Source organism: Antrostomus carolinensis, unplaced genomic scaffold, assembly GCF_000700745.2.
Source record: "Antrostomus carolinensis isolate BGI_N321 unplaced genomic scaffold, ASM70074v2 scaffold15944, whole genome shotgun sequence".
In the NCBI taxonomy this organism is placed as follows: domain Eukaryota; kingdom Metazoa; phylum Chordata; class Aves; order Caprimulgiformes; family Caprimulgidae; genus Antrostomus; species Antrostomus carolinensis.
In genome coordinates, this window is record NW_010310257.1 from 13028 (window position 1) to 26246 (window position 13219).

The 13219-nt window shown below is 37.7% G+C and overlaps 1 protein-coding gene across 1 annotated transcript in view; it reads right to left on the reverse strand.

Annotated features, from left to right (window-relative positions):
* Nucleotides 1–12673, reverse strand: part of LOC104523698 (SH2 domain-containing protein 4B) — a gene marked incomplete at its 3' end in the record, with an annotated part of 24643 nt that extends 11970 nt beyond the window's left edge. The window contains exon 1 of the mRNA XM_010166367.1: nucleotides 12490–12673. Within this exon, the coding sequence (XP_010164669.1) occupies nucleotides 12490–12673 (184 nt within the window). The remainder of the gene's footprint in view (nucleotides 1–12489) is intronic.
* Nucleotides 12674–13219: the final 546 nt, after the last annotated feature.

A 13219-nucleotide genomic window follows, 5' to 3' on the forward strand; every position in this document is an offset into this window, starting at 1 on the left:
TCCTGCTCACATTGCATAATAGAGGAGTTTCAGAAAGCCTGCATACTCAGAGTACGTCAATCAACACTACAGAGGCTTTTCTGTTCAGGTAGGCAATTAAAAGGGATTAAGTTTCTGGTTTAGTTTTCATGAAAGACACCATGCAAAAATCTATGGTTACTGCGTTGATAGAGTGATTTTAAAAATAGCTGAGTGTTTTATACAAAATAGAATACATTTGGCTACCTCATGTCCAAGAGCCAACTATAGAATTCCTACTGACTACAAAGGGCACTAGATTAGATCCTCTCTGAAAACATTTTCATAGTCATATACGCTACTTCACTTAATGTGGTTTAGTCTTTTCCTTCTGCTTTTATACGTGTAACTCACAGATATTTTATGCATTTTAGAGGTTCATAATAAGGAGGTGGTAGAGACACCTCCTATGCATCCATTGTTATGTTTTATTTCTTGAAAATTTATTGAAACTGTTCTTCATAAAAGGAGATTCCACTACAAAGACCATTGCCAAGATGGTCAATGGATTTATTTTAAAGAATGCAGACTAAAAGGCCATAAAGGCTCGGCAGTTTATCTCACTTCTTGTACATTACAGTCTCATAGATTTCACCCTTTTACCCAAATATTGAGGTCAGTAAATTGCACGTCACCACATGGCTTCTAAAAGGCATCTTGTCTCATTTGCAAACATGAATAAATAGACAGTCCACCATTTTCCTAGGTAGTTCTTCTCTGGTGTTCCCATAAGAGTTTAAAGAAACCTGGTTCCACTCTTCATCTTTCTCGACTTTCACCAGTTTGGCTACTCTCACCTTCAACTACCTGTTGTTCTGCGATAGAATAGTATCCATTTAACCAGATTAAGTTTCCTGATGCACAATCAATAAAGTGTTTTTGACATCCCAGACTGAAGAAAGAAAACTGCAGGAGGGAATGAAGCAGGGCTGTTGACAGCAGGCAGTGTCAGTGCCAACCCACGCTCACAAGTGTTGACTATACAAACTAAAGGCAACAAACATATCAGATCTCTCAATGAAATCGAATATTCTATATCAAATTTGAAAATGTGTTTTATAAGAATTCCCAGTGTTGGCCTAGTGGTACTGACTTCAAGAGAAGGTGGAAATTTAAGCTAACAATGTTTTCCTTCAATAACTCTCAAAAGCATTTGCTCTTTCACAGTTTATCAGATTATGTCTCAGGTTATAAATGTGAATGTATTTTATTGTGGTTCCTATTCTGTACATTTATGTGTTCCTGTCAGCATAGCATTTATGTTATATTTTTTGGATAAAGCGTTTGAACACCATCTGCCAAGAACTGAGTGACCATATCAATATCAATATTTGCCTGCAAGTTTTTCACCTACTGCATTTCATGCAGTATCCTGAGAAGTATGGAATGGTTTCCCAGGAGTACTGATTCCATATAACCAATGGCAGCTTTTGTTTTAAAAGTCACCCATGTGCTCTTCCCAGGGAGGAATCTGATATACTAGTTGTTTCTCTTCATTTAGTACTTTAAAGAAAACACTGCAAACAACATACCTCATGTTAATTTATTTTTATCATAACTGGTAAATGCCAAATACTTCCACTGTTCTGAGACAATTTCACTACTTCTGCTCATTTATGAGTTTACCAGATGGAAGAGAATTTTTTTGGGAGGGTGGAAACAAACAAACCAGAACGTTTTTGGGTAAGCAGACAAATTTTATCTTTGCTTTTTTTTCCAGGTTTTCTGTGCCAAAGAGTTGTTAATATGTTCCTCAGAGGCACAACTTATCGATCACTACCCAGCCCCATAAAACAAACAGTTGATTTGTAGACATGTCTTGAGAAATTGCTCTTTCTTCCTTTTAAAACAATGGATCTCTCTTCTAAAGCCATAGACAGTAGATGTATAAACTCTTTTGAAAACATTACTATAAAATATTGTTGGTTCAGAACTAACAGCTATATACTCCAGTACAATATACTACTGTATACACAGCCATAGTTCAAGTTGAAAGATAATAGCAGTATCAAACAATCTGGCAATTTTAAGCTTCAGCATTAAACAGACAGACCTCCACATGTACAGTCTTAAAACAATATGCCTTTATTCAGCTTTTTCTTTAGAATAAGAGAGGATCTTTTTCACATCCAACCACCTTTTCTATTTTACTTCAAGAATGCAACTCTTCCCTTAAACCTATACTCCCATGAAGGTGGAGCTGGCTTTACTGTGCAATCTGATCACAAAACTTGATAGTTTCTTAGCACAGAATAACATTCAAAAATGAGCGTGCAGGAAAAGAAACAAGCAGCTCACCCCACAGAATCAAGTTCACAGTGGTCAGTGTCAGCTCTTCTAGGCTAACTATACTGGGCTTGCACTTTTAAACTGGAGAACCAATTGCAAGATCTAAGCTGAAAGTACAGAAAATTACTTTCCTTAATATTTTTAGAAAAATAATGTTTTCTGCTTTGCAAGAAGAGAATAATCACCATTGAGGACTGATTATAATAATTCCTGCTTTAAGATGCCTCTCAAGCAATACATTTTTCTAAAAAAATTTTGTTAACACGCTTCATTTCCAAATGAAACATAAATAGAAAAAGAAATAGAAAAATTCAACTAAATCTAAAAGGAAGAGACAGGTTTTGGCTAAACAAACTTGAAATCTAAGCGAGAAAGAGGCAAGGGAACTTCATGTTTCCTGTTCAGAAGCAGAATTCTGAGCCCAGTCACAAAGCCTAATGCAGAGTCGGGAAATATAAACTAAATCTCTTGAGTCCCAGTTTTGTGCCTTGGCCACAAAAGTACTTTTCCTTTCCTGGAGAGACTGTCAGGCTGCAAATATTTAGCATTAGGAAGTAGTAGACATCAAAATTAGTCTGCATTGGAGAGTAGAAATTAAAGTCTTTTAGAAACAAATACTGCTTTATCAGGAAAATGTACTGAATAATTTACTAAGCTTCTTCCATCTCTACTCTTCAGACCAACGATTTATGGGCTGTAGTTTTTTTGGGGTTTTTTGTCTAAAACAACTCTGTATAAGAACAAGAAGGCAATATTAATTCTTGCAGTTCTTTTCACCTGTAGCTCCTCCTCCATGAATTAGCATATCCCATGGAGTCCCCCTAAACCTACACCTATACTGCTTTGAGACCAGTAAATTGGTTTCTGGATATTGCTCCTTACTCCAAACAAAAGCAAAATCAGGTACCTCAAATTTGCAGCACAAAGGGATCACAGTGAAAACTTTCTTGGAGACCTACAGCAACATGAATTTGCACATATAAACACACACAATCGAAAATGAGACCAAATCATGTTTTCTATTTGTTTGTATTTATGCAGTCAATTCTATAACAGCAATTAAAGTATAAAACAATGCTCAAGAGAGCAATAGTAAACTCAAGGCTCTCACCTATAAGAACTATTAGTCTCTACCAGCAACTCTACTAATCTCATACAGACACACAGTGCTGGAGTACAACCAGGAGCTGTGCTGTCTGGCACCACAGGCTGCTCTTGGCCTTTTTTGCTACCCTTAGGAAGCCCCTGGTATAGGCAGAGTGTCATTGCTGCCACAGCAGAGTGCTGCCAGAAAATAACACTGCCAGCCATCCTGGGAGAGAGAGAAAAAAGGCACCTGAAGGCACAAGGGAGGGGGAATCCTGGCTGAATGCAATGCACAGGGTAAATCAGGCTTTGATTCCAATCAGCTCAGACTTCCATATTGTGACTAAGGCTTAAAACAAATGCAGTTACACAGAGGAGAACTGGGCCTTACACTGCCTCTGCTAACCAGGACAGAGGAGCAGAGCCACAGACTGGGTTTGGGGGTTTCGTGGGTGTTGGGTTTTTTGGGTTATTTTTTGTAGTTTTGGTTTTGGGTTATATCTGAATTTTCACACGTGCTTTAGAATAATAGTAATCAGAGCAAATGGAATAGTGCTGGAGACAGCTTCCTTCCTCCAGGCTTGTTCATCATTGCTTTAACAGCTACAGCATCCCTAGTAATTCCCATTTGTGATAAATCTCCAGTGTTTACAAGGGAACTACTCCAAGGACCATTAGAGACCTGAGCTGGTGTCAAGTCTCCCAGCTGTGCTGTCACTTAGCTACTGTCTGCCTGCGTAGTCCAGCAAAATGACAGAGTGTGCCAGCAACCCCAACTGCCTTTCTATCACAGGGAATATTCCAGGCTAAGTGAAAATTCAGAAAATTAGAAGATCAATTATTTACAATCTCAGAAACACGGAATGGCACTGAAAGTCTGCAGAAACTTTCTCAAAAGTCTGCTATTTTCATGAACCATCTTGTTTCTCTGAGTTTGGGTTTCCCACCATAGTTCTCCTGCTTGGAAGCTACAGATCTCTGCAATAGCAATTGACTCACCTTCCTCACTTGCTGGAAAGCTTTGTAGTCATACAAATATCCCTTGACTCTCTCTCTTTAGAAAATATTCCTTTTCTTTATCTATGCTAAAAAAAGGTTTCTGAAATTTATTCTGCTTCTGAAACAGGCTGCATGAGCTGACATCAAGCTGATCAGCCTGATCTACTTCTGTCATTCACAGATAAACTGTAGCTTGTGGAGTTTGGTATGTTTGTAGGGCTGGGGTTTTCTTGTTCTTTTAGAATTTAGCTATATGGGTGCACTGCTGACATCAAGCTGATCAGCCTGATCTGTCATTCACAGATAAACCGTAGCTTGTGGAGTTTGGTATGTTTGTAGGGTTGGGCTTTTCTTGTTCTTTTAGAATTTAGCTATATGGTATACTTTGGTCTAAGCACAATGTGTTTTACATGAGATTTTACCCTTGGCTTTCCAAGCAAATGATTTTTAGGGCTTCTTTGAAGTATAAGCCTGAAATTTGATTGTCTGCAAGGTAGATGAGGTTCCACTCAGAATTTCTTTACCTGCAGGACGTGTTAGAAGCACATTGATTAAGATGAAAATGAGAATGTGAGCTTTAAGCTGTTCTCGGATCCTTAGAGCTTACACAGTACAGGTATTTTATTTAATTATATTTCTTTTTTATACAAATATACAAACATAATTTCACTTCTTTCTAAGGAGAAAAACTATGACATTACTATGAATGTTTCTGAGACTGTTCAAAGGACAGAATGCACTTTTCCAAATATTAACTGCTGTAAATCCTTTAAAATACATATAGAATAATTAGGTGATAATGATGGAAGTATTTAAAATAACATAATCCCACAATAAACTGAAGATCTGCTATAATTAATTCTGTGGTCTGCCCCTGCTAATAGTCATAGGACCATGAACCCCTCTCTTCCAAGGATACATAAAAAAACCAAAACAAAACAAAAAAAAAACCCAAACCAGTCCTTCAATTCTTAAAACAACAAGAAAATGGGGAAAAATTCTGAACTTCTCAAGCATCCACCCCAACATTTCAGTTTACACATCCTCCAATTTCTACACTATTGTGTACCTTTCTATTTAAGGAATTTGCAGAGGGAGAAAGAAATTCAGCTGATTTACGTTAATATATCAATAAGGGTTGCAGGATCTCAGCATTGCTGAAAAATCAGCCATCATGGCTCTCCAGCTGCTTCCTGATCATATAACAAACTCAATCTTCTGTTTATGGAATTACAGCCTGTTACCATGGAAATAATTATGCTGCAATATAACCCTGCAGGATCAAATAAAGGAAGAGTAACTGCAAGAGACCAAACATTAAAGGAGGAAAGAGTTACTCAAGTAAGACTATGGCAATTAACAAATGTAGCAAAGACAACTGCACATAACACTCAAAGGTAAGTGGGTTTGCATTATCACATGGTATGTATATATGCAGTATGTTTATATAGGTTTGCATATTGTAAACCAAGAAAGATGAAGGAAAAAAAAAAAAAAACAAAAAACAACACAGAAATAAAATAGCATTTATGTAGTCTCTATTTAGTATGTTCCAGATATTTTCTTGGCTCCCCGGCCAAGCCACACCATTACACACAACAAGTTTGTAATTTGCCCACTTGTAACTCAGAGATAACATTCAGAAATCATTCTTATAGACACTGTTCTAACTCCATGAACAATCTAGCCTCTTGTCTGTCCATTTGAATGACCCTTTCACTGTAAACAGTATAAAAATGCAGGAACACATCAGATCAAAGTCAAAGGTTGTAAAATCATTCACATCAGTATAATTAATCTGATTTTTTTTCCTTCATAAAAAAATAAAGTCATGAAGATAACAGTGTAGTTGCTGGTTCCTGATCCCAATTGTTTCTTGCAAAGAGTAAAAGCTGTATAAAGGGAGGGCTTGGATTCTCACATAGAGCTATCACAAAACATCGGGTTTTTTCACTGCTGGAGAATAAACAAAAACAATCCTGCATGGCTACTTCAGGGTCTGCTGGAAACTCAAAGCAAAAGGATACAGAATGAGCAGAGAACTGTGGATCACTTTCTGCACCAGACCCCTCGTACTTAATGCAGCATGGCAGATTTGCACAGACTCTTTTTGTCAGGCACACAAGACCACAAAAGAGGGAAGAACTATACAACTACAGTGAGTTTTTCTAGGACCACAACACACGAGTAGACTTGAAGGTTAACAAATAACCATCCGTGTCTGGCCAAATCCACTGCTGAATTGAATACATTGAGTTTTCCCATTTCATCCAAATCGTGCTATCAAAACCTGGTGCTTCTGTCCTTGAACATTTTAGTCATTTATGCTCAAAACTGGCAAAATCAGCAAGGAAATATTGAATTAGCTTGGGCAAATCCCATTCTCCCCTTGGCCGCAGTACTGCTTTCTTTCCATATCAAGTATTCATGAGTTTGCAGACAGTCACAAGCCCATACCATTACCAGAGCACTAGTATGTCCAATAAATCCCATCTAACACCACTGCGTCCAGACAGGCTGAGGAAAACAATGTTGCAAAGTCACACAGGAATGCTCTCCATACCAGTGGCTCAATTAACCCAGTAGCCTCTCTCAGAAAGCACCTGATGCCAGATGCTTCAGACAAGAGGAGCACTGAGGATCACACATGTGCAAGAGAAACCTCGAGTGTAATAATGCCCAGGTAGCCAGCAATATTCTGCTCTTTTCTGCAAAACAGGGAAGTCAGCTGCAGGGGAGGATATGAGACTAAAAAGCACAGACTTACAGATAATCCTAGGAGGACAGAGAAGTCTCTCAGGGTTTGTTCCATTTGGTACGTATTTAGGTCACATGGCAGTTGGGGGTCTCTTCCTAGCCCCAGGTTCAGAGAAGGGAACAGTTTAACTGCACCTCAGCGCGCAGCCACACTGAGCACGAGCTCTGAGCAGCTGAGTTCTGGCCCCAAGGTACACAGTACTAACAAAACTGCATCATATCAACAAGCTGCTACACATGTTGTGAGTGTTATGTTAAAACTTTTCCAATTACTTCAAATTAGTCGGCTCAGTCGTCTAATAAAAATTATTCTAACGTTCTCGCTAATGTTCTCCTGTTACTTTTTGAATTTTATCTGAATTGGAAAGAAAGACAGGGCTCTACAGAATTCACCACCATGCACAGACAGAAATTTCAGAAATACTCAAGTCTGATGTCTCTGGTTAGACACATATCCGATGATGCAGAGAAAGAGACAATGAACACTGGCAGAAGCAGGTCTCTCTAGGAGATAAAATCTTAGCTAAGCATTACCCGGGTGTGTAGAGGCCTTAGTATAAATGAGAAATACAGTTCTGAGTTCAAAAACATAGAAAAAAATGTCACTGCACGTACACCCACTCACCATTCATACGCACATTGAAACACACACTCACCCACTGGCCTTCACATGTGACACTGATGTATCTTCCAACCATCCACTTGTGATATTAGAAATACTTGCTTCCAAATAGATTCATCTATTCCCTAATGATTTTCTAACACAAATATCATTTAGATAAAGAAATTATTCTCTAGCCATGCTGTGATAAGCCTACCTAATTTTCTTACAGATACTCTTGTTAAGGACAAGTAAATAAGAGTGTTTACAAATAGCTCCTGTCTGAACATCATGAGCTGCAGTTCACAATGAATAAATGTCAGAACAAGCAGCACCAGACCAGCATTGTCTTCCTTCCCACATGGCTGTCCTTCAGCTACCTAATGCTCATTAGTTTTTGAGATCTCATTTTGTGTGTGCTGTCAGCTCTGGATATTGCATAAGATTCAAAATCCAAATTGGCAGGGTCCTTCACTTACTTGCAACTCAGCTATACTGGTTAAAGGGCTCCTGCCTAATCAAATAAATACATTTTTTTGCAAATTGAAAAGCTGCCTATCAGTCAACTCTCAGCAAATCCCAAAGGGATCTTGAAATTTTGAGACTTCCTTTAGTGATTTTAGCACAATAAGAAAAGGCAACCTGTTTTATTACAATGACAATATGTCCCTGAAAGATCTGCCCAGGAGTAATTTGTAAATGAACTGGATATGGACCTCCAAGAATTCAATTCACTGGTAAAGCTATTTCAGTACAAGCTAGCAGTCATTATTTAATTAAAGCTATGAAATACTTTTCTCACCTTGCATAAGCTCACTAAATGATGCAGTTTTAGGAGGACCCAAATGATGCTCAAATGCTACTAATATTTTTAGGCACGATACAAATGTAGGCTAGGTACAAACAGCAAAAACATGGGAACAGTTTATTCAATATCTTCTAAAGGAAATCTTTTTAAAAATTGAAGGAAATTAAAACTGTTGAATAATGAAAAAATTTCATTCCCCCCCAGCCCCAGGGTGAAATAATTTCTTTAACACTGACTCATTCTGATACAAACTTCAATTTTAACCTTTCATCAAGTATTTGCTGAAGGTGAATAATATTATTTTCTTTAGAAATGAAGAATAAGACCAATTACATATAGACTGTGACGAAATTTGGCTTGCTAAACTCTCTCAACAACTTACATCTTATTTCACGGTTTAGACTTGTCTTTGTTTTCTAAGAAGCAAATTTCATAGCACTGAATAGAACATTTATGGGCAACCTGCATTCAGTGGGCCTTCTATAAAAACCACTATATATTTTGGGCCTTTGCTAGCTAGTGTCCAAACAATTAAAAAATGATCACATTGACAAGCACTCCCTAAAACTGCTGATGATTTTACCTCTAGCACAAGGCCAATCTGACCTGCATATGCCACTTTTTTCCTCCCCAACTCTGCACTTCTGGTTTCTGTAAGACAACACACCTAAACCTTGACCGAGAACCCTTCATCCTCATGTCATTGCAGAAAATCAAAGTTGCATACACAATCACTGCTCTGTTGCAAAAAAATCCACCACTTCCACTATGCTGCTGAGCTCACATGTACCATTGCACGTAAGCTCTTGAACTGACAGAGAATTGTACCAATTGGGGTATAGAACTCCAGATCAAGCCTAAGCACTTTTTTGGAGCACTTTTAATTAGAAATGCTCATTTTCATTAATCATTTTGTTCTGTCTCACCCTATCCCATCCCAAAGAGGTGGGGCAAAGTTCTCATATGTATATATTCAAACTATGATGAAAACAGCAGGATTTGAGAGGTAGTCCTATAAATATAATTCCAATTAAATTAGTAAAAAATTTTTTATACAAACATTACATCATATTCACAACATACACTTTTTTACATCAGCTAGAAAATTTCAGAAACTTAGCACAACATCAGAGATATTAAAGTCTCACCTCTGTTTTCTACTATGTATCAGGCTACAAAGATCTCTATAAAACCACAGTAACTCTTGGCATGGACATAAAACCTGTGTCAGGCAGTAGAGAGTCAAAAACTAAACCTTGCAGGTGAAACTGCCCAGTTTCAAAGTAGTAAATAACATGTAATTGTGGTAGCTCTAAACTTCCTGGTAGCCACTAATTTTAAACAAGAATAAAAATACTCCATATATTATACTGTGTACATGTGGCAGGGGAAGAATGTTTCAAAATTCACATACACATAAATGGAAACTGAAAAGTAAGAAGCTTCAAAGTCCAAAAAATGTTAATGCCAAATGGGGGGAGTGAATATCACATATTTTAAGATAAGAAAGGATTATTAGCCTTTGAGTCATATAGGCAAAAACATTGCACAATAATTCCTATTTTACACTCATAATTTCTGGTTGACCTTTTAAACTTTTTTCTTTAAAAAAACCCAAAAAACAACAATAAACTAGAAGAAACTAGCTCCACTAAGAGACCATTTACCATCATATTATGGAAACATACAGTAGAAATCAGCTACAAGTATTTGTACAGTTAATGACCAGCATGCCAGAAAGATGGAAGTCATCTTTTGTAACTCTGGCCCACATCAGTTCATGGAAGTCAAAATATCTTTTCAGCAGAACCAAATGCCCTACTTGCAATTCTAATTCAAATAGTTCTCTGTAAAAATAACCAAATAAATAAGTCCGTAAGATCAGTTCTTTAGTACAGTTCTGAGGAAACAGAAAGTTTCTAACAGTGGGCAAAAGTCAAACCTAAGCAATATCTTAAATTGTCAGTTTAAGGTAAAAAGGAAATGTGCTATTGTGAAATTTAACTCCATGTGTATTTGTGAATGTTTTTGTCAGAGCAAATATAATTATGGGTTACTCTACTGCTCTTTCTCTTATTCTTTATAAATCAGAAAATTAATTACCCAGAAAATGGTCTCCTGTAGAAGGAATCTGAACAGGTTTAATGTATAATTTATGTATGTAAATTTAGGTCTCAACACTGTGACAAATCATCACATAAATATTTTTACAGTTAGATTTTTCTGCATCTGTCTTCCTCAAAGAATGAGCATAATACAGATTATCTCAATGATATAATGTTGTTTCAGTATGCAGAATGCAGAACTGAACTGCATTTTTAATTTTTTTCCTCGGCTACAAATCAATCAAAATGAACAAGGTTTTTGTGCTGTATGAGAGAAGCTATTTTGACACCATCCCTCTTAGGAGAGTATCATTCACACAAAGAACGCTAACATGAAGAAAACAGAAACTGAACAGAATGAGGTTTTCTAGCGTCCACCTTGCCATCTGCGAGGGGACATTTTAAACTGCTATTACAGCTGATTAGGGTGTTCTGAATGTTCCGCCTTTATTTTAAGGTTACAATTGTAACTTACCCCAGAGTAATTTCATAAAAGCCTTTGCTTCAGCTGAGACTTGGATATTAGTTTTGCTTTGAAACATGTTTCTTTAATAATAGACTTTGAATTGTTAACCATCTACTGGGACTTTGTAGTGTTCAGAGTCTCTAAACATTTTAAGAAGTCTCACAGTTTTATCCAATAATCTTATCTGTGATGAGGTGTTGCAAGTAAAGCTTTCTACCATGGGTGTGTTAAGATGAGCAACACTTTAAACACTGACTGGAGAGTCACAGTTATTACAGCACTTTCTCAAAACCAGCTACTCAAAATTATTAGAAATTTTTAATATTCAAGTTTTAACAGATTTGAAGATAGGATAAGATCTTTGGCATTTCACGGGGTAAGGAGTGTTTGACCTATCTCTGTGACATTTTCTTGTTGAGTGAGGAATAACTGCAAATATATTTCCAACATCAGCCTAACAACTTCATCCTGTGAATGGAAAAAGAGTTGGAAACTACTTGTTCAGATAAGAGAGAAAGGAAATAAGTATTTCTGTTTATTCCAAACCACCTGGACCCAAGACCAGACACTTGGAAATGACATTTCGAGAAGTTATTTTGATGTTTTCTTCTATGATTTTGCTTATTTGCTTTTCAAGTCAACACACACATTTAGCATCCATAATAGCCTGTGAAAGGAGCTCCATAGTTTAAATATATATTGCACGAAAACACATTTCTGTTTTTTTCCTTTATGGTATGGCCTGTTTGGGTTTGGTTTTGTTTTTTTTTTTTTCACATGCTCACCCCACTACTGTCCTATTCTCTAGAGGTGATCTTTTGGAGAGTGTTTATTAGTACAGTTGGAAATTTAGTCTTATATGGTATGGTTGTTCTAATGCCACACTTATTCACAAACAACCCTTCATAACAAGCACAAATTCAAGAATTTATCTCCTACTTCAGCTACATAGAAACATTTAATGTCAAGACAAAAAACCTCAGCAGCCCAGGCAAGATTGCCTTTTACCTGAGGCACAGGGATGGGGATGATAGGTGAAGAAAAAAGCCTTAGGAGTGGAAGGGAAACTTGGTCATGGTACATCTGGTATCACTGAGAGAATGGGAGCAGTGACTCCTGACTGAAAGAGGCGTTTCAAAACAACTCACCTTATACCCACACTAAGTTATTTCCCTGGAGAAAGAACTAGCCTTGAGAGACAAGGAGCAGGAACACAGTGCTTTCACTGTTTTTTTGCCTATGGGGATAGCTGGTGCCCTTCCTTGTAATCTCTTCCAGATGCATGTGCGTGCTGCACCATAGCCAGTTGCATGCCCACCATCCCCAGTGCTGAAGTATAGAAGAAGGTCACAAATCTTACTCTGTTTGCGCCTTGCTGTCTTTCTCAGCATGGCCTCCTCCATTCGTGCTTTTTCTTCTCTCTCCTTCCAGCGCCTCAGCTGCTCTTCTCTCATTTTGTAGAACAAGATCTGCTTTTGCTCTTCATTCAGCTCTGCCAGGAGCTCAGGGTCAATATACATATCACGCAAAATTTGCTGCAGCATGATGACTCAAAAAAACCCAAAACAAAGAAACAAAGCCCAAACCAAAAACCAAGTATACTTGCTACAGTGAGAAAACCCCACTGATGGCACTCCAGAAAGCAACCTGCAGCAAAGGAGCTCTCCTACGCCCACCTGCCCAGGAGAGGTTTGATTCTTGCTCTGGCTCTCTTCGTGCAGGCATATTCTGTTCCTTGTCTCTTACAGGGACAGAGTTCTCTGCTTATCTCATCCTCCAAAGGTAGGAACAGGTGTCAAGTGAAAGGAATGAAGAGGAACAGACAAGGATAAAGAAAAAAAAAATGAAAAGGCCAGAAGAAAAAAAAAAAAGTCACTTCAGTGCTCCTGACTGCAAGTCAGTAAAAATAAGGGATTCTTGATTGAACCCATCAGTTTTTCTCACTTGAGCAGAAGGAAATTCAATGTAGAGAAAGTCTCAGGTATTCAGCTCAAGCAGTTCCCTTCAGCAGCAATACACTCCCAAGGGTGTAAGTGTTGCCCAGGGGCTTAAAGTGATGTCATGGTTAAAGGTATCACCTACACCGACAA